This window comes from Sus scrofa, chromosome 15, assembly GCF_054392235.1.
Source record: "Sus scrofa isolate SSC_HxYL_T2T_F1_AM1 chromosome 15, Sscrofa_HxYL_maternal_Yorkshire_Landrace_v2.0, whole genome shotgun sequence".
In the NCBI taxonomy this organism is placed as follows: domain Eukaryota; kingdom Metazoa; phylum Chordata; class Mammalia; order Artiodactyla; family Suidae; genus Sus; species Sus scrofa.
This window is the reverse complement of record NC_139397.1, coordinates 30,258,674-30,281,287: the sequence shown is the minus strand read 5'-3', so window position 1 is coordinate 30,281,287 and position 22,614 is coordinate 30,258,674. Positions and strand designations below refer to the sequence as shown.

Sequence of the window (22,614 nt, the reverse complement as noted above, 5' to 3'; positions counted from 1 at the left end):
TTTTTTTTTTTTTGCTGTGCCCAAGGCACGTGGAAGTTCCCTGGCCAGGGCTTGCACCTGCGTCACAGCAGTGACCCAGACCGCCACATTGACAACACCAGATCCTTGACCCACTGCACCAAAAGGAAATTCCAGAAAGTTCTTTTTGTAAAGCAGAGAATGTGAACTGGAAACTTTTCAGTCATAAATTGGCAAAGGTTGCTCACCTTTGAGGAAGCACTTAGCTCTGCTAACCTAAGAAATACTTATTTTGCAGTGACTTAGGTAGGTTTTCTTTTGCCCACAGTAAGTGACCATGTCAAAATTTAGGTATTATAAATCTGAAATGGAACTAATCTCTTGATGGGGATAACTTAAAACATTTTGTCACTGAGGGAGTTCCCATTGTGGCTCAGTTGTGAACGAATCCGACTAGGAACCACGAGGTCGCGGGTTTGATCCCTGGCCTTGCTCAGTGGGTTAAGGATCCAGTGTTGCTGTGAACTGTGGTGTAGGTCACAGACGTGGCTCTGATCTGGCATTGCTGTGGCTCTGGCATAGGTCGGCAGAACAGCTCCGATTAGACCCCTAGCCTGGGAATCTCCATGTGCCGCGAGTGCGGCCCTAAAAAGACAAAAAAAAAAAAAAAAAATTTGTCACTGAGGTATGTTACATTGTGTAAAGTGAAATGTATTTGGTGAACAGCTAGGTGAATTTTTACAGGTGAATACACCCGTGTAACTGTCATCCAGATAAGACATAAACATTTCCAAGATCCCAGAGGGGCCTTTGTCTTCTTTTCCAATCAGTAACACCTCCACCAAGGTGGAGGTGAATTCTGTCACCATAGTTTTGCATCAGCATAACATTTATAATCAGCATACGTATAAAAAAAGGCAGGTCCAAAACAGCAAAATGGAGTTGTACCTGCTTCTGTCTATCTTGGAGGAATTCTGGAGAATAAATGTGTGTGTGGAGGACATTGAACTCAACAGAAAAATGTTATGTAAAGGAAAAGTATTGTACCTATATGAGGTGAATTCTGTCACCATAGTTTTGCATCAGCATAACATTTATAATCAGCATACGTATAAAAAAAGGCAGGTCCAAAACAGCAAATGGAGTTGTACCTGCTTCTGTCTATCTTGGAGGAATTCTGGAGAATAAATGTGTGTGTGGAGGACATTGAACTCAACAGAAAAATGTTATGTAAAGGAAAAGTATTGTACCTATATCTTCTAAAATCATGTACAAAAGCCAAAATAGTAACTTTTCTGCCCATGGCTTCTAATTATTGTGATGATGTTTGCATCATAATTTGGATGTCTTCTTTTTTTTTTTGTTTTTTGTTTGTTTTTTCTAGGGCCGCGCCTGCAGCATATGGAGGTTTCCAGGCTAGGGGTCTAATTGGAGCTGTAGCCACCCCCTACACCACAGCCACAGCAACGTGGGATCCGAGCCGCGTCTGTGACCTACACCACAGCTCATAGCAATGGTGGATCCTTAACCCACTGAGCGAGGCCAGGGATCAAACCCACAATGTCATAGTTCTTAATCAGATTTGTTAACCACTGAGCCACGACGGGAACTCCTGGATGTCTTCTTTTAGAAAATGTATTGTACAATCTAAATAGTACTGTTTTGTTTTTCATTTTTATTAATGTTAGCCATGCATATAAGTCACACTTTCCATTTATGGAAAAATTCAGTTTTCAAATTTGGTATAAAATAGTATTTGTGGGATATATTTTATTTGAAGTTCCAAATTTCCAGGGAAAAGAATCATTAGATACTGGTTCTATGTTTTAAGAATGCTTAATGTTTTACAGGTGATGATGAGCAGTCTACACAGATGGCTGCAAGTTGGGAAGATGACAAGGTGACAGAAGCATCTTCAAACAATTTTGTTGCTATTAAAATCGATACCAAAAGGTTTGCTTATGTTTTAATCTTTGAATTTAAATTTTTTTTTTTTTTTTTTTTGTCTTTTTGCCTTTTCAAGGACTGCTTCCCGCGGCATATAGAGGTTCCCAGGCTAGGGGTCCAATTGGAGCTGTAGCCACTGGCCTACGCCAGAGCCACAGTGACGCAGGATCTGAGCCGCATCTGCAACCTACACCACAGCTCACTGCGACACTGGATCCTTAACCCACTGAGCAAGGCCAGGGATCAAACCCACAACCTCATGGTTCCTAGTCAGATTCGTTAACCGTTGCACCATGATGGGAACTCCAGAATTTTTTAAATGTTTTAACCATTGTCTTTGGTCGAGACTTATGGTAATACTCTTAAACTGTAAGAATGTTGATTTTGGAGTTCCTTGTAGCTCAGCAGGTTAAGGATCTGGCATTTGTTGCTGTGGTGCAGGTTAGATCCCTAGCCTGGGAACTTCTGAGTGTTGCAGGTGTGGTCAGAAAAAAAAGTTTACTTTTGTCTAAGGCTTGTTGGAGACTTCGATTCTGGTTGCCATTTTCCAAATTCATCATTATATCTTGCTGAAAAACTTAAAAATTCTTGGTCTACCAAGCAGCTGTGTGACATGCACCAGTAATGCAAAGAACTGTGATCCTCAGATTCTAAAACCTTTTGGAAGTAGCTGCAAACTATATATTGAATATCTGGGAGGTTGATCACTGTCTTGGATCCTTTTTTTTTTTTTTTTTTTTTTTTGTCTGTTTTTGCCATTTCTTGGGCTGCTCCCGCAGCATATGGAGGTTCCCAGGCTAGGGGTTGAATCGGAGCTGTAGCTGCTGGCCTACGCCACAGCCACAGCAACGCGGGATCCGAGCCGCGTCTGTAACCTACACCACAGCTCACGGCAACACTGGATCCTTAACCCACTGAGCAAGGCCAGGGATCGTACCTGCAACCTCTTGGTTCCTAGTCGGATTCGTTAACCACTGCACCATGACAGGAACTCCCTGGATCCTATTTTTGAAAACGGAAACATTTAATTCATAAGAATAAGGACATTTCTTTTTTTATTTTCTTTTTAGAACCACACCTGGAGCATATGGAAGTCCCACACTATGGGTCAAATCAGAACTGCAGCTGCCAGCCTATAGCACAGCCACAGCAACTCCAGATTCGAGCTGAATTGGTGACCTACACTGCAGCTTACAGCAACACCAGGTCCTTAATCCACTCAGCGAGGCCAGGAATTGAACCCACATCCTCATGGATTCTAGTCAGGTTCTTAACCCACTGAGCCACAGCGGGAACTCCCAAGAAAAAGGACATTTATAGGTCCACCCTAGTACCTGATAACTACAAGTCTGTTTTTTATTTTAAAAATTAAAAAAATTTTTTAGCCACACCTGCGGCATGCAGAAGTTCCTGGGCCAAGGATCCAACCCATGCCATTGTAGCTACCCAAGCTACAGTAGTGGCAGTGCTGAGCCTTATCTCACTGATCCTTAATCCAGCAGCTACCCAAGCCACTGCAGTGACAAGGCTGGATCCTTAACCTGCTGTGCCACAGGAGAACTCCCTCATGTAGCATTTTTATTATTATTATTTTTTTCCTTTTTAGGGCTACGCCTGTGACATATGGAAGTTCCCAGGCTAGGGACAGAATTAGAGCTGTAGCTCCTGGCCTATACCACAGCCACAGCACCATGGGATCTGAGCTGAATCTGCATCCTATACCACAGCTTACGACAGCAGTGGATCCTTAACCCACTGAGCGAGGCCAGGGATCGAACCCACATCCTCATGGATACTAGTCAGGTTTGTTTCTGCTGAGCCACAGCAGGAACTCCTAGCATTTTAAAAAACTAATTTTTGTTAGTAAACGCAGGGATACTACTTATGTATGTATGGTGATGGATGAGGTTTGTTTTATTGTGGACTGACTGTTAATAGAATCTAGTATGTCTTTTAATTATGAAAACTAATTTTTATTTATTTTATTTTATTTTTTTATTTTTTGGTCTTTTTGCTATTTCTTTGGGCCACTCCTGTGGCATATGGAGGTTCCCAGGCTAGGGGTCGAATCGGAGCTGTAGCCACTGGCCTATGCCAGAGCCACAGCAACGCGGGATCCGAGCCGCGTCTGCAACCTACACCACAGCTCACGGCAACGCCGGATCCCCAACCCACTGAGCAAGGGCAGGGACCGAACTCGCAACCTCATGATTCCTAGTCGGATTCGTTAACCACTGAGCCACGACGGGAACTGCTAATTTTTATTTTTATATAATAATAATAACAGGAGTTCCCATTGTGGTGCAGCAGAAATGAATCTGACTAGTATTCATGAGGATACGCGTTCGATCCCTGGCCTCATTCAGTGGGTTGGGGATCAGGCATTGCCGTGAGCTGTGGTGTAGGTTGCCGATGCGGCTTAGATACTGCATTGCTGTGGCTGTGGCGTAGGGCTGGCAGCTGTAGCTCTGATTCAACCCCTAGCCTGGGAACTTCATATGTTACGGATTCAGCCCTAAAAAAAAATAAAATCTAGCTAATGTTCTAGGAACATGTTAGTTTCTATTTATTTGTGGAGATAGCCTGCATTGAAAATAGATTGGGGGGTTCTTGTTGGAGCTTAGCAGGTTAACAACCTGACATAGTGTCCGTGAAGATTGAGTTATCTCACTGGCCTTTCTCAGTGGGTCAAGAATCTGGCGTTGTCATAAGCCATGGGATAGATTACAGATGTGTCTCCAGTTTGACCGCCAGCCTGTAAACTTCCATATGCTGCAGGAGTGGTAGTAAAAAAGAAAAAAAAAGTGAAAAAAAAATAGATTGGTAGGAAATGTGTCAAAAGTTTACAATGATTATTTCTGAGATTAATTCTTGGTAATTTTTTAATTATATTTTCAGATTTTTTTTGATAATCATGCTTTATAGTCAGGAAAAAATGAAACAAATTTCTAGTTCTTGGAAGCATTAATTTGATTCTTGGAATTACTCATCTACATCGATCCATGTCTCTTATTTGTATTATAATATAAAGTTTCTTTCCCATCCCTTTCCCTAACTACACAGATCCTGGAGGCTACCAAATCTTCTCTGAAGGCCACTAAATCAAGAAAATATGTTTGTATTTTTTTCATCCCCTTTTTTTACAAAAATGGTAGCAGTTTGACGTACTTTTTTCCTTTTTTTTTTTTTTTTTTTGCTTTTTAGGGCCACACCCATGGCATATGGAGGTTCCCAGGCTAGGGATCTAATTGGAATTACAGCTGCTGGCCTACACCACTGCCACAGCAATGCAGGATCTGAGCCATGTCTGTGACCTACACCACAGCTTATAGCAGTGCCGGATCCTTAACCTGTTGAGCGAGGCCAGGGATCAAACCTGCGCAACTTCATTGTTGTTAGATTTGTTTCCACTGCACGACAACAGGAACTCCGACTCTTTTCCTTTTTATGATTATATAATCTTTGTTGTTTCAAAGTATTGTATTATTACTTGCATGGGTAAGTCACAGGTATTAATATTTTTTGTTACAAGTTAAGGTATTATATTCAGATATACTTGCTGCTGAGGAAGAAACAGCATATGCTAACTTGATTTTTAGGTGTCAGGATCCAGCCACCAGTTTGTGGGTTATAACAGCAAGTGCCTCCTTTTTTTTTGTTTTGTTTTTTTTTAGGGCCACACCCCTGGCTTATGGAGGTTCCCAGGCTAGGGGTCCCAATGGAACTGTAGCCACCGACCTATACCACAGACGCAGCAACGTGGGATCTGAGCTGCATCTGTGACCTACACCACAGCTCACGGCAATGCTGAATCCTTAACCCACTGAGTGAGGCCAGGGATTGAACCTGTGTCCTCTTGGATGCTAGTCAGGTTCGTTAACCTCTGAGCCACAACAGGAACTCCTAGCAAGTGCCTCTTTAATCTGAAAATTATAAAACAACCCAAAAAGCTCTGTGAAATAAGGATTACATTTTTCTTCCTTCAGCTGATGCCTATGAAGGGAACTAGTAGTTTCAGAAAAATACTTGGAATTGGTAAAGTTTTATAAAAACAGCTCATTATTTGGGAAACACTTGCATTCATGTAGTGATTGATTTTCTGTTTGATTTTGTTTTACAGTGAAGCCTGCCTACAATTTTCACAAATCTGTATCCTTTCTATAAAGAATCGGTTTTATGTATATTTTGCTTGAGGATTTACTTTTCTTCTGATTAATTCATGACAATTAGAACTTACTCATTTTTATTTAGTAGCTCATGCATTCTTGTTTATGGAAACTTTATGTTGCTAAATATCTTTTGAGACAATACCTTGTGGCACATGGGATCATTTTTTTTGTTTGTTTTATTTTTATTTTTTTGTCTTTTGTCTTTTTAGGGCTGCACCCGCACATATGGAGGTTCCCAGGCTAGGGGTCTAATTGGAGCTATTGCCACTGGCCTTCGCCGGAGCCATAGCAACGCCAGATCTGAGCCTCGTCTGTGATCTACACTACAGCTCATGGCAACGCCGGACCCTTAACCCACTGAGCGAGGCCAGAGATCGAACCTGCAACCTCATGGTTCCTAGTCTGGATTTGTTTCCACTGCGCCATGAGGGGAACTCCTGTTTGTTTTAAATTGTGAATAGCTGCAAAGCAATTCATATTGGAGCAGTGTTGTTGGAATGTTAGAAGTAGCTCACAAGAGATATGATAGATGTAAAACTTATGGTAGAGGAGAATGTAGTGGGTGTTTTCCACTTGATATATAGTACAGATAAATCAATTAAATAGCGCATGCACTGGGGGCATAATGATATGGTAGTTGAAATTATTTTATGAAGATGTTATCTAATTATAATGTGAAATTCACAAAGATGATTTCTTTTGCTTTGTTACCACGAATTGACTTAATTGAACTGTACAGATCCTGTAGTATGTGTTCCATCCAGTTTCTTTATTGGAGACAGTGGAATTCCCTTGGAGGTAATAGCAGGAAGTGTTTCTGCAGATGAACTTGTTAGCAGAATCCACAAAGTCCAGCAGGTGAGAAGGAACAGAATTCTTTGTATAAACATTGGAAAATGGTTTATCAGGAATTTAATTTTGGAGTATTTTTGGAACAACCCTGAATATTTAGAAACGAGGTATGCTATTAAACCTAAAAGGTAGTAAGTACTCTCTTTCTGGACTGGTTTTGAAAATAGCATTATGAGGTTAGAGGTGCCTGTAGCATAGTACAGGAATAACTTCCTGTTCTCCTTTCCCTTTTTTTCCCTCGCCCAACCACTAAAGGCACATTATTATTACTCTGTTGCCAAAGAGAGTTGCTGTCTCATTAAGGTCTCTAACAGTATATTATTTGCTGTGTTTTAAAGACCTTACTCAACTTCTCACTTGCATCCGCTTTGGGCAAATAGCTAATATAGCATGTAACTTTTTCCTTGATTTCTAATTTTAAGGAAAATCAACAATGTACTCTAACAACTTTTTATGCTGCTGTGACCCTGCAGTTGAATTCCATAATGTGATTGTCATATTTACGATTATACGTTTTAGTTTGATCTACTTGGAAAATTTAGTATTTCCCCCTCCTGTGGAGTACAAATTGACTTAATCATATTTTACTCTCATATGCCTTTGGTAAATTTAGATTCTTCTCTGTAATTAAATTCTGATTTTTTTTCTTTCCAGATGCACACATTAAAAGGTGAAACATCAGTGGCAAATGGTAGCCAGTCAGAAAGTTCAGTCTCTACCCCATCCAACTCATCTGAACATAACAACACTTCTGAAAATTGTCAGTCTGGAAATGTAGAGCTTCGCAAGACACCACCCACTTCTCCTGATAAAAAGTCAGATTCTGCAGCAGGTAATTTTCAGTGTATCCTTTCTCCTCCATTTCATTTTAAAGGCTGGAAATTAATATCCTTAAAATAAAAGTATTGTATTTTTCCCTTTCACATTCATTTAACTTAAAATTTAAGTGTTGTTTTAGATATGTATGTTTGTCATTTAGTGGCAGAAGAGGGTAAAGTCACTATGTCCTTCAAACCCAAATAAGTAATAGTCCAGAACAGCTGATAGTAGTAATTTCTGCTACTGTGCTATGTGGTTCAGGGTCTGTCATTAAGACACTCATCAGTTTTATATATCTCAGCCAGAGGATTTTGAAAGATCCAAATGAATTGACTTGTTTGGAATTGTTTTTAAACCTATAAAATACACATTTAGGACAGTTGTATTTGCATTTTAAAAATTAGAATTAAAAGATAGTTGTAAAATAAAGCCTGTAGCAGTCGGAGATATGATTGCGGAGAGGTTGAAGAAAAGGCAGGAGAGAAATTTTACACTGTATATTAGGGATCCTGCACAATCAGAGTTGTTTTATGTAATATAGCTTTGTATTAGGTAGGGTAAGTTAAGTCAAGAAGTTAGAATAGAGAGTTCTCGTTGTGTCTCAGTGGTCAGTGAACCCGAATAGTATCCATGAGGATGGCTTCTACATGGCTGTGGCTGTGGGTGTGGCCACAGCAGCTACAGCTCCAATTAGACCCCTAGCTGGGAACCTCCACATGCCTTGGGTGTGGCCCTAAAAAGACAAAAGACAAAAAAAAAGAAGTTAGAGTATTAGTATCCTAAAAGATGATCCTGCTCCAGCATCCTGGATAGATAATCAAGCCTCTATTTGAATACATTTAATGACAGGAAAGTCATTATCTTGATGGGAAGCCTGTTCTCCTTTTGAAGACCTAGTTTTTAGAAAAGTCTACTTTGTATTGAACTGAAATTTGATGCTCTTTAATTTCCCATTAACTTTAGTGCTTTAGCATTGTTTATAGAGTTGCACACAACACACTGGATTCTGTTATATTCCTGCAAAATGTTGATGTTATTGTTTTAGTAGACAATTAACTTGGCTAGACTCAAACTGTTAGACTCTGTCTTATCTGAGGTGAGTAGCCACTCTAATCTCAGTTCTTTGTAGATTTTTTTTTAGCTTCTTTATGGGTTTTTTTTTTTTTTTTTTTTTTTTTTTTTTGCTTTTTAGGTCCACACCTATGGCATATGGAAATTCCCAGGCTAGGGGGTCGAATCAAAGCTGCAGCTGCCAGCCTACACCACAGCTCATGGCAATGCCAGATCCTTAACCCACTGAACGAGGCCAGGGATTTAACATTTGTCCTCTTGGATGCTAGTTGGGTTTGATACTGCTGAGCCATGATGGGAACTCTTTTTTTTCCCTTTTTTTGGATGCCCCGTAGCATATGGAATTCCCTGGCCAAGGATCAGACCCAAGCTGCAGTTGTGACCTACACTGCAGCTGCAGCAACACCTGATCCTTTAGCCCACTGTGCCAGGCCCAGTATTAAACTTGCATTCATATGCTACAGAGATGCCCCTGATCCCATTCTGCCACATTGGGAACTCCTGGAAAATTTCAAACATATACAGAAGTAGAGAAAATAGTATAAGAAATCCCTTGAGGGAGGAGACAAGATGGTGGAAGAGTAGGGGGACATGCTTGCCCTCTCCCACAAACACAACAAAAAAAACACATCTACAGGATAAATGACTCGCACAGAACGGCAACCAATTGCTGGCAGAAGAACCTAAACTACAATAACAGCAAGAAGTTCGTGACATTACTAGGTAAAACAAGAAAAAAGAGAGTGAGAGAAGGTGAATCCGAGCTGAACGGGCACTCCCGAAAGGGAACTGCGGAGGAGAAAGGGATCCTGAACCCTGGAAAGTCACCTACTCGGGGGGAAGATCAAATGAATCAGAGGAATCTCCAGATGCAGAGAAGAGTGTAGCAGTAAGTTGGAGTTCTGAGAAGCAGATCGAGAACCGAATGGACCATCTGAACTACGGGCACAGTCACCAAAAATTGAGACGCCTGGGTGGGGGCTGGGCACCGAGACCTCAGCTCCGGAGGTTAGTCCCCGGGAAAGGGCTGGGGGGGTGGGTTGGAGCGGAGACTGCTTGGGAGGTCTAGAAATTGGTGTTTCAAGTTTGAGGGGGCAGAGACTGCCTGGGAGACTAGAAAACAAAGCTGTCGCAGAGGAAGGGAGCAATACTCTAGGGGCGGGACAGTGGAAAGCCACATCAGAGGGAACCTGGGAGAAGAGCCTGGTCTGCGCCCATGCTGGGGAGGGGAGAAAAGAAGGGGTGGGTCCCCATAGAATACTCCCCACACCACAGCAAGCTTACTGGCCCACTAGCTAGCAGAAAGCTGTGCTTCCCAATGCATCCCCTCCCCTCACCCCTGCTACCTGCTACCCACTCGCCGGACCTGGGGCTGCCTGCCATCCGGGAGGGCTGGCCTCAACAATTGCCTGAAGCCTACCACCACAGGGGCTGTCCCTGCACAGGCCTGCTTGCCCTTTGGAGGGGCTACACCCCCCACAGAGCAGCACCAAACACCACCAGCCCCCGAGAAAAGGCCTGCAGCCCAGAAAAGCTAGAACAAGCCTAGCCAGGCCATGAAAAGATCTGCCTAATTCTCGGACAGTCTTTTTGAGTCAGCCTGCCCTGGGGAAGAACCTCTTGGGTTGGCAGTGGCCCAGCTAGCCACCCAAGCCCTCAGGGGGGTGCCAGGCTCTCACGGATCAGCTGCACAGGACTGCCAGCTCCAGGCAGGACCCCCTGCAGCCGAGAAAAGCTACAACAAGCCTGGCTGGGCCGTGAAAAGATCTGCCTAATTCTCGGACAGTCTTTCTGAGTTGGGCTGCCCTGGGGAAGAGCCTCTTGGGTTTTCAGCGGCCCAGCTAGCCGCTCCAGCCCTGGGGGTGGGGGGAAGCCGCACTCTTGTGGAACAACTGCAAAGGACTGCCAGCTCTCTGCAGGACCCCCCACCCCCCCTGCAGCCTGGAAAAGTTACAACAAGCTTGGCCAGACTCTGAAAAGATCTGCCTACATTCTCAGGCCGTCCTTCTGAGTTGGGCTGCCCTAGGGAAGAGCCTCCTGGGTTCTCAGTGACCCAGATAGCTGCTCCAGCCCCCAGGGGGTGCTGCACTCCTGAGGAATAGCTGCCCAACACCGCCAACCCCCTGCAAGAACCCCACAGCCTAAAAACACCAGCGCAAGCTCTGCATGACCAAGTGAAATCTGCTACCATCGTGGTGTGGACCTCCCAGTCCTGTCTGCCTTCAGGAAGCCCTCCTTTGCTTCAAAGAGACCCTGTTAGCCCCATCAACACTCCAGAAGAGCCATGCTGCCTCAAAAAAGACTGACCAACAACGCCAGCCCTCAGGAAACATTCCATGGCAGTGACAAGGCAAACACTGCCTGGTCACAGAGAGTACAACTCCCTCAGGAAAAAGAAAACAACAAGCAAGATGAAGAAGCTGAGAAACCACCCCCAGTCAAACCAACAGGAGAACTCACCTAAAACAGTCAACAATGAAACAGATCTCTGCAGTCTGACAGACCTGTAGTTCAAAAGAGAAATAGTGAAAATACTGAAGGAATTAAGAGAAGATATGAACAGTAATGCAGATACCTTCAGAAAGGAACTAGAAAATATAAGGAGGAGCCAAGAAAAACTAGAACATTGATTTGCAGAGATACAAACTGAACTAAGGGCAGTAAAAACCAGAATGAATAATGCAGAAGAATGAATCAGTGATATGGAAGATAGAATAATGGAAATCACCCAATCAGGTCAGCCTTCAGAAAACCAAATCAAAAAACAGGAAAGCAATATAGGAGACCAGTGGGATAATATAAAGTGGGCCAATCTACGCATAATAGGGATTCCAGAAGGAGTAGAAAAAGATAAGGGAATGGAAAATGTATTTGAAGAAATTATCACTGGAAACTTCCCAAATCTAAAGGATACTGAGTTCAAGATACAGGAAGCACAGAGGGCCCCAAACAAATTGAACCCATATAGACCCACACCAAGACACATCATAATAAAAATGGCAAAAGTCAGTGATAAAGAGAGGATCCTAAAGGCAGCAAGAGGAAAGCAGAATGTTACCTACAAGGTAACCCCCATAAGATTGTCAGCTGATTTCTCTACAGAAACACTACAGGCCAGGAGGGAATGGCAAGAGATATTTAAAGTGCTAAAAGGAAAAAATGCAACCTAGAATACTCTATCCAGCAAGAATGTCATTTAAAATAGAAGGGGAAATAAAAATTTTTCCAACAAACAAAATAAAAATTTTTTCCAACAAACGAAAACTAAAAGAATACAGCAACACAAAACCCAGGCTAAAAGAAATACTGAAAGGGCTTCTGTAAACCAAAAAGCAAGGAAGGAAAGGGAAGAAAAAAGAAAAGAAAAAAAAAAAAAAAAAAAAAAGAAGAGGAGGAGGAAGAACTAGGACTGAGGAAACTGCAATCAGAGAGAAGTCACTCAAATAAGCCAGCATACAGATTTAATCATGAACATGCTTCAAACAAAATAAAATTAAAAAGAAAAAAATAAAAGAGTCATCAAAATCATAAAATGTGGGCAAGGGATGTTAGGAAATAAATAACCCTTTTTGTTTGTATGTTTCTCTTCTTAATTTTAATATAGTAATGAAGTGTTTGAACTTACAGGACCATCAGGCTAAAACACACAATTATAGGAAGGGGTTAGCATACTTAAAAAACAGGGCAATCACAAGCCAAAACCAAATATTGCATTCGCAAATAATGAAAAAAAAAAAAGAAATCCCTTGAACCCATTGCTTTTCTTCCAACTGTTTTGCATATGGAAGTTCCCGGGCCAGGGATTGAATCCAAGCTGCAGCTGTGGCAATGCCAGACCCTTAACCCACATTGCACTGGGCCAGGAATCGGACCTATGCCTCAGCAGTGACCCAAGCTGTTGCAGACAATGCCAGATTCATAATCTGCTGTGCCACAGTGGGAACCCATTATTTTTAACTCATGGCCAGTATTATTTCATCTGTGCTCTATATTTTGCGTCTCCTTGCTACTTGTTATTTAGAATAAAGTTAGACATTATATTATTTCATCTTTTAAAATGTTAGTATCTAAAAGATAAGCACTTTAAAAGATAACCATGTAATATACAGCACAGGGAAGTATATCTAATGTCTTGGGATAGAACATTGATGGAAGATAATGTGAGAAAAAGAATGTGTGCGTATGTGTGTGTGTGTGTGTGTGTATGTGTGTATATCTGGGTCACTATCCTGTACGGTAGAAATTGACACAACACTGTAAATCAACTATAATTAAAAAAAAACCCAAAGAAATACCAGGAAAGGGCTTCATAATATGGTAATATATAAATATAGTGTATGACATATTTCAATATGTAAATGTTTGGGCATGAATATGTATGAAAGACATAATGGAATAGTCAGAGGCTTGTATCTACTTGAAAAGGTTTGGATGTAAGATAAATAAGACAATATTGAACCGAAAAAAAAAACCACCACCATTACCGTTATCCCATATGAAACCTAGAAAATTTAAAAGTAATCTCCTTTTGTCATTAATCATCCAGGCATTATTTACACTAAATTTTTCAGTTTCTTTGAATCAGAGTCCAGTATATTGTTACTGATTGATGAGTCATTTATTTTTAGCTTTCCACTGTCAGTAGTGGTTTTTATCTGTAGTTTCCCACAGTCTGGATTTGGTGTATCTTCAATGTGATTTGTAAACATTCCCCTAAATTGGTAGTAAAACTATAGACTTGTATTACTTATCAGATTCATGTTCATTCTTTATTTACTTTTTGTTTTTTTTTTGGCAAGACTACTTGATACTGTGTATTTTCTTTCCTCTCTCTCTTTTTTTTTGTTTTTTTTAGGGCCATACCTTCAGCAGAAGGAGGTTCCCAGATTAAGGGTTGAATTGGGGCTATAGCTGCCAGCATATATCACAGCCACAGCAACGCCAGATCCTAACCCATTAGTGAGGCCAGGGATTGAACCCGCGTCCTCATGGATACTAGTTGGGTTCGTTACCACTGAGCCACAACAGGAACTCCAAAATGTGATTTTTTTTTTTTGTCATTTTTTAAAGTTTTATTGAAGTGGAGCTGATTTACAATGTTGTAATAATTTCTGCTATAAAACAGAATTTGTATTTTCACTTAAACACACAAGTGTTGGTAAATATGTAATGAAAGGTTTTTTTGGAGGAAAAAAAATCCTTTTTTGTAGCGTTTGCTGATTTCTAAAGTGTAAATATGCTATGGTTGATTTTAAGCTACCTAGGTGAGGCAGTGTATGCAGAGGTAGGAAGAGATGTGTCCCAGTGACTCTGCCTAAGAACTGAAGCAATTTCTATGTGCTAGTCTTAGTAAAAGACTCAGCCTTTCACTTGTATTAACACATATTTCTTGTAACAACTCTATGAGGTTACTGTGCCCACTTTATAGATGAGGTACGGTGAGAATTAAGTTACTTACTAAAGTGACAGAATAGGACTTTTGGAGCCCAGACTTTGTTCCTTCATAGTCCATGCTCTTTGAGAGATCAAAAATGGTAAATTCCTGCTGTGATTCAGTGGGTTAAGAATCTGCAGTAACTTGGGTTACTATGGATGCTTGGGTTTGATCGCTGGCCTGGGATTTCCACATGCAGGAGCGGAAAAAAAGAGAAGAAAAAAAAATGTAGAGAATAATTCAGTTAATGGTGAGTGGTAAGGAAGGAAATGGCAGAGGTTCTAAAAGGAAGTACCAGACCATAGCTATCCTCTACAGCAGTCCAGGACAAAATTCTGTACTTCAAGACACCCGCCCCCCCCATTTTTTTTTAACAACTGCACCTGTGGCATATAGAAGTTCCTGGATCAGGGGTTGTATCAGGGATATAGCTGGGACCTACGCCACAACTTGGGGCAACACTGGATCCTTAACCAACCAAGTGAGGCCAGGTATCAAACCTGTGTCCTCACAGAGACAACATAAGGTCCTTAACCCACTGAGCCATAACAGGAACTCCAAGAAATTCTTAAAAGAACACTAAGGATCTGGTCTTGTCACTGCTTTGGCTCTGGTTATGGCTGTGGCTCAGGTTTGATCCCTGGCCTGGGATTTTTTGTATGCTGCAGGTGCAATCAAAAATAAAAATAAAGAATACTAATGTAGATACAAAAAGCTTTTCTAAGGAATCATTGTGGTCTATAGAAGCCAGCCCTTTTGATAGAGTATAGAGTGATACCCAGTATCAAACTTGGCCTCTAGAGCTTCACTGTCGAATACCACAACCACAGCCACATGTGACCAGTGGCTGCCCTGCTGGATACCAAAGATATTGGATCATGCTGCCTTAGAGTGGAACCTACTCCTGGCCAGGCATACTTAGTCTATTTTTGTTATAAATCCTCCTGCCAGATTAACATTTCTTCATGTTTTGTCTCAGTGGTTTTCAACTGGGTGACTGCCTTATTTCTCATTTATATACTGTTGTACCCAGGTCCAAACTTCAGAATTAGTATTAGCTCATTTCTTATTTCCTACTCCATTCTTAGGGAAAGTATGTAATGCTTAAGAAATAAGATTATTAACAAATGTTATACCCCAAAGATTTATACCTTTCTAAAATTGGCATTAAATGCAATTTTTTTTCTTATTTCTTTTTATTTAATAATTAAGGAGGAGAAAGTTCAGGCCATGCTACTGTGTCTCAGGAGCCTAGTGGATGTTCAAATCAGAGACCTACAGAGGACCTCACCGTCAGAGTGGAAAGGTTTGCTCTTATTTTCACAGATATAGTATTTTGTTAGAAAGACGATGGTTTTCAGTCATTTCATTAATTTAGATAGGAACTAAAATTACACAAGTGAAATTTCAGAATTCTAGGTTGAAATTTTTTATTACCTGACCAACTTATTTATATCCATAAAATTGTATTCTAGAAGTAAAAATTTCTGTGTCTCTGAAGTTATAGGTCAGCTTTGGGTCTAATAATTCTAAGAATCTCATTTTCACTGGTGTTTTGGTACGTGTATTTCCATCTGTCACTTCCACTTTTATCTCTGTACTGTAGGACAAGTTCCAGATGGGCAAGAACTTCAGCTCATTTTATGACTATGTACTGAGCCTGGGGTCTGTATAAGTGGGTGTCTATTAAATTTCATAAGTTATTAGTTGGTTTATTAATCAAATTTCTGACTTTTCATAGTTTCTAGTTTAGTTTTCTTAATGCTATAACAGTTATAAAATCATAGTCTTATACTGTGATTCTTAAAAAGATATATGAGTTAATGGTAAAAGGATAAACAGGAATATTTGTAAATCTTAAAAATCACTCAGTGTTATGTAGAAGTTAAGAGAAAATGCTTCAACTTGACATTTTCCTGTTCATATAGATGCCATTATGGGGAAACAAGGTTCAGAATGACTACTGACATTGACATATCTGTGTTGGCTTGGCTCAGTAAAAATGAGAATTGTTTCAGCAAAACCTAGATTCTGATTGTTTTTCATAGGGGTTAGGGCAGGCTGGGAACTGGAGGTGCAGGGCAGGGTAGATCTCTCATAGCAGTGAGAAATGGTGTGGGGCTGGGAGAAGAGCAGTAGGGAAGTATAGTTCCAGTGGTTCATTCTCCTTTGTGTCTTTCTGTTTTGCTAAGACCAGTCCCACCACCATGCACCCTTATTTGCACAACCTGGGGTCCTGGGATGAAGTGAAAATGAAAAATGAGGGAAAGATTTTGAGACTTTGGGGGAATGAGAAAAACATGGCAGGTAGCACTTTATCATGGGGTGGGATCAGGTGCTGTTTAATTGCTGTGGGAAAGGGGAGTTTCTGGTTTTTTTTTTAATTTTTAAAAATTTCTTTCCTTTTTTTAGGGCTGCACCTGAAGTATATGGAAGTTCTCAGGCCAGGGGTCACATTGGTGCTTCATCCGCCAGCCTACACCACAGCCACTGCCATGGCAACATGGGATCTGAGCCTTGTCTACGACCTTAAGTGGGTTAAAGATCTTTCGTTGCTGTGAGCTGTGGTGGAGGTTGCAGATGTGGCTCAGATCCAGCATTGCTGTGACTGTGGCCCAGGCTGGCAGCTACAGCTCCGATTCGACCCTAACCTGGGAACTCGCATATGCTATAGGTTCGGCCCTAAAAAGACAAAGAAAAAGAAAAAATTTGGCAGGAGGGATTAGTAAATGTAGGATTCTAATTTTCCTCTCAGACCATAACATCTATTTCCAGAGACCAATATTTTGGAAACCTAATTGTTCTACACTAGATCTTAGGCCTTTTTCTCACCTAGCATAAAGGGAAAGTAATTTTGTTAGGGAAAAAGTGACTAAACCAAATTGATGTCGGCTCAAAAACTCATCCTATCTTGGACATAAGAAGAATCAAACTTCATTTCTCAGGGAAGAAAACTTGATTAAAAAAAAAAAAATAGGAGTTCCTATCGTGGCTCAGTGGTTAACTAATCTGACTAGAATCCATGAGGACTCGGGTTCGATCCCTGGCCTCGCTCAGTGAGTTAAGGATTCAGTGTTGCCGTGAACTGTGGTGTAGGTCGCAGATGCAGGTTGGATCCCCAGTTGCTGTGGCTGTGGAGTAGGCCGGCAGCTGCAGCTCCGATTTGACCCCTAGCCTGGGAATTTCCATATGCCGAAGGTGTGGCCCTAATAAGAAAAAAAAAAGAAGATTGAGCGGAGTTCTGGTTGTGGCACAGTCGTTTGATGATCTGGCATTGTCTCCTTGCCAGTGCAGGTTTGATTTCTGACCCAGCATAATGTGTTAATGATCTGGTGTTGCCACAGCTATGGCATAGATTGCAGTTGTAGCTTGGATTTGATCATGGCCTAGGAACTTCCATGTGTTGTGGTGCAGCCAAAAAAGAAAAAAGAAATTAAAAAAGCATTGGCTAAGATTCTGTTGGCCCTGAGCAGGGGCTGCAGCCTAGTCAGGGCCCAGGACCCATCCACTCAGGCCAATAAGATCACTAAATAGTAGATTCCCAAATGCAAAAGTGATGAGAAACAATTGATTTGTCATTAAGATGTAGTGAGCTTTTCAGCCAGATTAGAACAAAATTGCATCTGTTTTTTTGGGGGGAGTGTGTACCTGCAGCACATGGAGGTTCCCAGGATAGGGGTCAAATCGGAGTGCAGCTGCTGGCCTATGCCACAGCCACAGCAACAAGGGATCTGAGCTGCTTCTGTAACCTACACCACAGCTCATGGCAATGCCGGATCATCAACCCACTGAATGAGGCTAGGGATTGAACCCACATCCTTAAGCCACAACGGGAACTCCACATCTGTTTTCTCAGAAGAGAAAAGTGGCGTATAAAGTGGTATATAATTAAAGAATAAAGACATTTTCAGATGTTAGTACCATTGTCACACTTAGGAAATTGTAAATTGATACAGTAAAATTATTTAATATGTGACCATATTCAGATTTCCCCAGTTACCCTAATAATATTCTTTGTAACTTTTTCCCCCTGATTCAGGATCCTTGACCCACTGAGCGAGGCCAGAGATCAAACCCACATTCTCATAGATACTGGTTGGGTTCATTTTCACAGTGCCACAACAGGAACTCCTCATTCATTGAGTATAGTCTCTTTTATTTTTATTTTTATTTTTTATTTTTTATTTTTGTCCTTTTGCCGTTTCTTGGGCCGCTCCCTCGGCATATGGAGGTTACCAGGCTAGGAGTCGAATCGGAGCTGTAGCTGCCGGCCTACGCCACAGCCACATCAGTGTGGGATCTGAGCCGCATCTGCAACCTACACCACAACTCACAGCAACATCGGATCCTTAACCCACTGAGCAAGGCCAGGGATCGAACCCTCAACCTCATTGTTTCTAGTCAGATTCATTAACCACTGAGCCACGATGGGAACTCCAGGATATAGTCTCTTTTAATCCAAAACATTTCCTTCATTTTATTTTTTTCATTTTTTTCATAACTTGAACTTAATCTTTGTGTGTGTGTGTGTGTGTGTGTGTGTGTGTGTGTTTGCTATTTCTTGGGCCGCTCCCATGGCATATGGAGGTTCCCAGGCTAGGGGTCTAATCGGAGCTGTAGCTGCCATCCTGCGCCAGAGCCACAGCAACGTGGGATCCAAGCCGTGTCTGCGACCTACACAACAGCTCACGGCAACGCCGGATCCTTAACCCACTGAGCAAGGGCAGGCATCCAACCTGCAACCTCATGGTTCCTAGTTGGATTCGTTAACCACTGCACCACGACGGGAACGCCCCGACCTGAACTTAATCTTTTAAGAGTCTGGGCTAGTTGTTTCTAGAATATCCCTTGATCTGGTCCCTGTTCATCATTCCAGATTCGGGTTAAACTATGATGAGAACATTACCTAGGTAATAATTTGACCTTCCTGTTAACCACATCAAGAGATAACTAGTATCAGCTGTATGTTTAATAATAGACTATGATGGTGTCTGTTGGTTTTTTTTATTATAAAGATATGCTTTCCTAATTAATAAGTTATCTAGAGATGATTCTTTGAAACAGTTCTTAAAAACTTTCACCCAGTGGTTTTGGCATACATTAATTTTTCACATGGATCAGTTATTTCATTGGTAGTTAAAAATGGTGATTTTTTTTTCTAGTTCTATTCTTTCTACATATATTAGCTAGCATTCTTCTGTAGAGAAGTGCTTTGATCCACCTCTTCCTACTTTCCATTACCCCCTTTTTTAAAGTAAATTTCTTATTGGACACCAGCACCCATATCAAGAAATTATCAGTGCACTACATGCATGGGACCTAGTGCCCCCTTCTTAATTACTGCTTCCCTCCCAAAGATAACCACTGTCCCAGGTCTCACACCATAGTTGAGTTTTGCCTGTTTGTGAACTTCAGAATGGAATCATACCACATGTACTCTTTGTGTTTGCTCTCCTTTGCTCTGCATTGTGTTTGTGAGGCTTTTCTGTGCTGTTGCATGTGGCAGTAGTTGAACTGTCATTACTGTGTAGCTATATTGACTGTACCAGTTAATTCATTCCACTGTTGATGGATATTTGAATTATTTTCACTTTGGGTCTGTTATGAATAGTATTGCTATGAACATTCTTTGACATATCTTCATGAGCATTTTTGAATATACAGGAGTGAAAGTTTTGGGGTCATAGGTACTGGCCAGTTTTCCAAAGTGGTTATACCATTATATAACTCCCCTCCGTAGTAAGAGGTTCCATGGGTCCTTTTTTTTTTTTTCTCTAATGTGTTTAATTTTTCGTTCTTTTTTTCTTTTTTTTTTTCTTTTGGTGTGTGTGTGCACAAATTTCCCCAAATTTGGATAGTGGAATCCCCTTCATGCTGGGCCTCATGTCCTTTTGATGGCCTAGAGGTTAAAGATCTGGCACTGTCACAGTTGTGGCACAGGTTCAGTCCCTGGCCTGCATACTTATGCATGCTGTGGTTGCAGCAAAAAAAAAAAGAAAGAAAATAAATTTGGAGACATTTTGCTGAATTTTTCCTGTGGTGTGGCTGCCCTCTAGTGCACCGTTTATTTTTCTCACCATGTGCACCTAAACTTTGTCATCTCTTTGGGTTCTAAACCATCATTTTTTGTGCACTCCCTTGATTTCTGGCCACAAGTTGTTCAGCTGGGTTTTAACAAATGCATATGCCTGTGTAACCCAAATCTCCCTCAGAGAAAGTGCCATTAGTTAAAAAAAATTGAGATATGAGTCACATACCATAAAATTCAAAGTGTATGTAGTTCAGTGGGTTTTGTACATTCACAAATTTGTGCAACCACTACCACCGCCTGCTTTCAGAATTACTAGTTTTTTTTTTTTTTGTCTTTTTTTAGGGCCACACATGTGGCATATAGAGGTTCCCAGGCTAGGGTCTAATTGGAGCGATAGCTGCCAGCCTACGCCAGAGCCACAGCAATGCCAGATCCGAGCCATGTCTGCGACCTACACCATAGCTCTTGGCAACGCCAGATCCTTAACTCACTGAGTGAGGCCAGGGATTGAACCCGAAACCTCATGGTTCCTAGTTGGATTCGTTTCCGCTGCACCACGACGGGAACTCTCAGGATTACTAATTTTTAGTTGATGAATTTCTCACAGTTCAGCATTTGGGTATTATTAGTTTTTATAAATTTAGTTTTCAGCTATTTGCTTTCATTTTTTCTTGCTTTTTAGGGCCACACCCGTGGCATATGGAGGTGCTCAGGCTAGGGGTTGAATTGGAGCTTCAGCTGCTGGCCTACACCATAGCCACAGCCACAACAACATGGGATCTGAGCTGCATCTGCAGCTTTCACCACACCTCACAGCAATGTGGGATCTTTAACTCACTGAGCAAAATCAGGGATCAAACCTGCATCCTTGTGAATCCTAGTTGGATTTGTTAACTGCTGACCCACGAAGGGAACTCCTCAATTTTTAACAATTTTGTGCCATGTTCATGTTTACGCCTATGTAAGAGGTAAAGCATTTGTAAATCATTGATTTATATATACATATATATATTTGAAAAAGTTTATGTGTATTTTAAAATCAACATCTGATAAATTGGGGGAGGAAAGGGAGCTAATTAATGGTAAATAGCAGGTAAGGCACTCGGAGCTGCAGTGAGGTTTCTGATGGTTCCCACTGAATCCATGAGGATTTCCCTAGGGGCCAGGGACCAGGTGGGTACATTGTTGCTTTGCCTCCAGTAGCTTTTTCTTGTTTGTTTCCGCATCTCCTCTGTTGTTTTTGGTTAAAGGAATATTTTAACTGTAATTTATATTAACAAGATGTATCTCAGTTAATGTGTTTTTTTAAACTTTTAAAATACAGACTAACGAAAAAGCTTGAAGAAAGAAGAGAAGAGAAAAGGAAAGAGGAAGAACAGGTAAAGTTCATGTGCTTGGTATTCTTTTCCTCTTCCCTTAGGTGAAGGAATGTTTGAGTCCCTGTGCACTTTGTCAAACATGGGATGGCTTCCTGGTTATGTAGTTCAGTGTTGCAGTGCAGTGAGGGGAGTTAATCTGTCTTATGTAGTAAGATCATAGTGTGCACTTTTTTGTGTTCTTTTTGTAAATTGTTAGGATAAATTGGACCATCTTTTCTCCCTCTGCAGTTAGTTTTCTACACTAAGTATAAAGAGACTTGAACTAAAATTAGTTTGATGCAGATTAAAGTTTTAGTTCCTTTTTATGAAAAAGAAATTTGTAGTTTTTTTGCTGAATTTTTCCTCTGATGTGGCTGCCTTCTAGTGTACCTTTCATTTTTTCTTTTTTCTTTCTTTTTTTTTTTTTTTTTGCTATTTCTTGGGCCACTCCCACGGCATATGGAGGTTCCCAGGCTAGGGGTCGAATTGGAGCTGTAGCCACCGGCCTACGCCAGAGCCACAGCAACCCGTGATCCGAACCGCATCTGCAACCTACACCACAGCTCACGGCAACGCCGGATCATTAACCCACTGAGCAAGGGCAGGGACCGAACCCGCAACCTCATGGTTCCTAGTCGGATTCGCCAACTACTGCGCCACGGCGGGAACTCCCATTTTTTCTTACTCTGTGTACCTAAACTGCATCGTCTTTTAGGGGTTCTAATATAGGCAGGTTAACCTGTCTTCAAGCCAAGTAAATGATTACCCTGTCTTTGGAGGGCATTGTATTCACTTCAGAAACTAAAGACCTGTAATTCTGGGTTGTTTTTTTTGTTTTGTTTTGTTTTCCAAAATTACATTGACAGCATAATCATAACAGAACCACTGGTAAAGACATAAATTGATGAACATTTGACCATTAACCCATGCTGTTAAGATATTCTTCTAGATACCTACATTTTGTGAAGTCCTATT

At 41.2% G+C, this 22,614-nt stretch overlaps 1 protein-coding gene and 1 long non-coding RNA gene across 6 annotated transcripts in view; both read left to right on the top strand.

Annotated features, from left to right (window-relative positions):
- Positions 1 to 22,614, top strand: part of UBXN4 (UBX domain protein 4) — a 44,180-nt gene that overhangs the window by 6,506 nt on the left and 15,060 nt on the right. For 2 of the 5 annotated variants that reach the window (XM_085001338.1, XM_085001340.1), the window contains exons 2-7: positions 1,809 to 1,858; positions 6,026 to 6,054; positions 6,814 to 6,932; positions 7,581 to 7,758; positions 15,463 to 15,556; positions 21,606 to 21,660. In XM_085001338.1, the coding sequence (XP_084857464.1) occupies positions 1,812 to 1,858; positions 6,026 to 6,054; positions 6,814 to 6,932; positions 7,581 to 7,758; positions 15,463 to 15,556; positions 21,606 to 21,660 (522 nt within the window). In that variant the 5' untranslated portion in view covers positions 1,809 to 1,811. Of the gene's footprint in view, positions 1 to 399; positions 981 to 1,177; positions 1,912 to 6,025; positions 6,055 to 6,813; positions 6,933 to 7,580; positions 7,759 to 15,462; positions 15,557 to 21,605; positions 21,661 to 22,614 lie in introns of those variants that run through there. The other 3 variants (XM_005654160.4, XM_021074795.2, XM_085001337.1) reach the window with 2 other exon arrangements.
- On the top strand, positions 17,946 to 20,258 carry LOC146395770 (uncharacterized). Its single transcript, XR_014830578.1, has 2 exons — positions 17,946 to 18,073; positions 18,673 to 20,258. It is a non-coding gene; the product is annotated as an uncharacterized LOC146395770 (long non-coding RNA).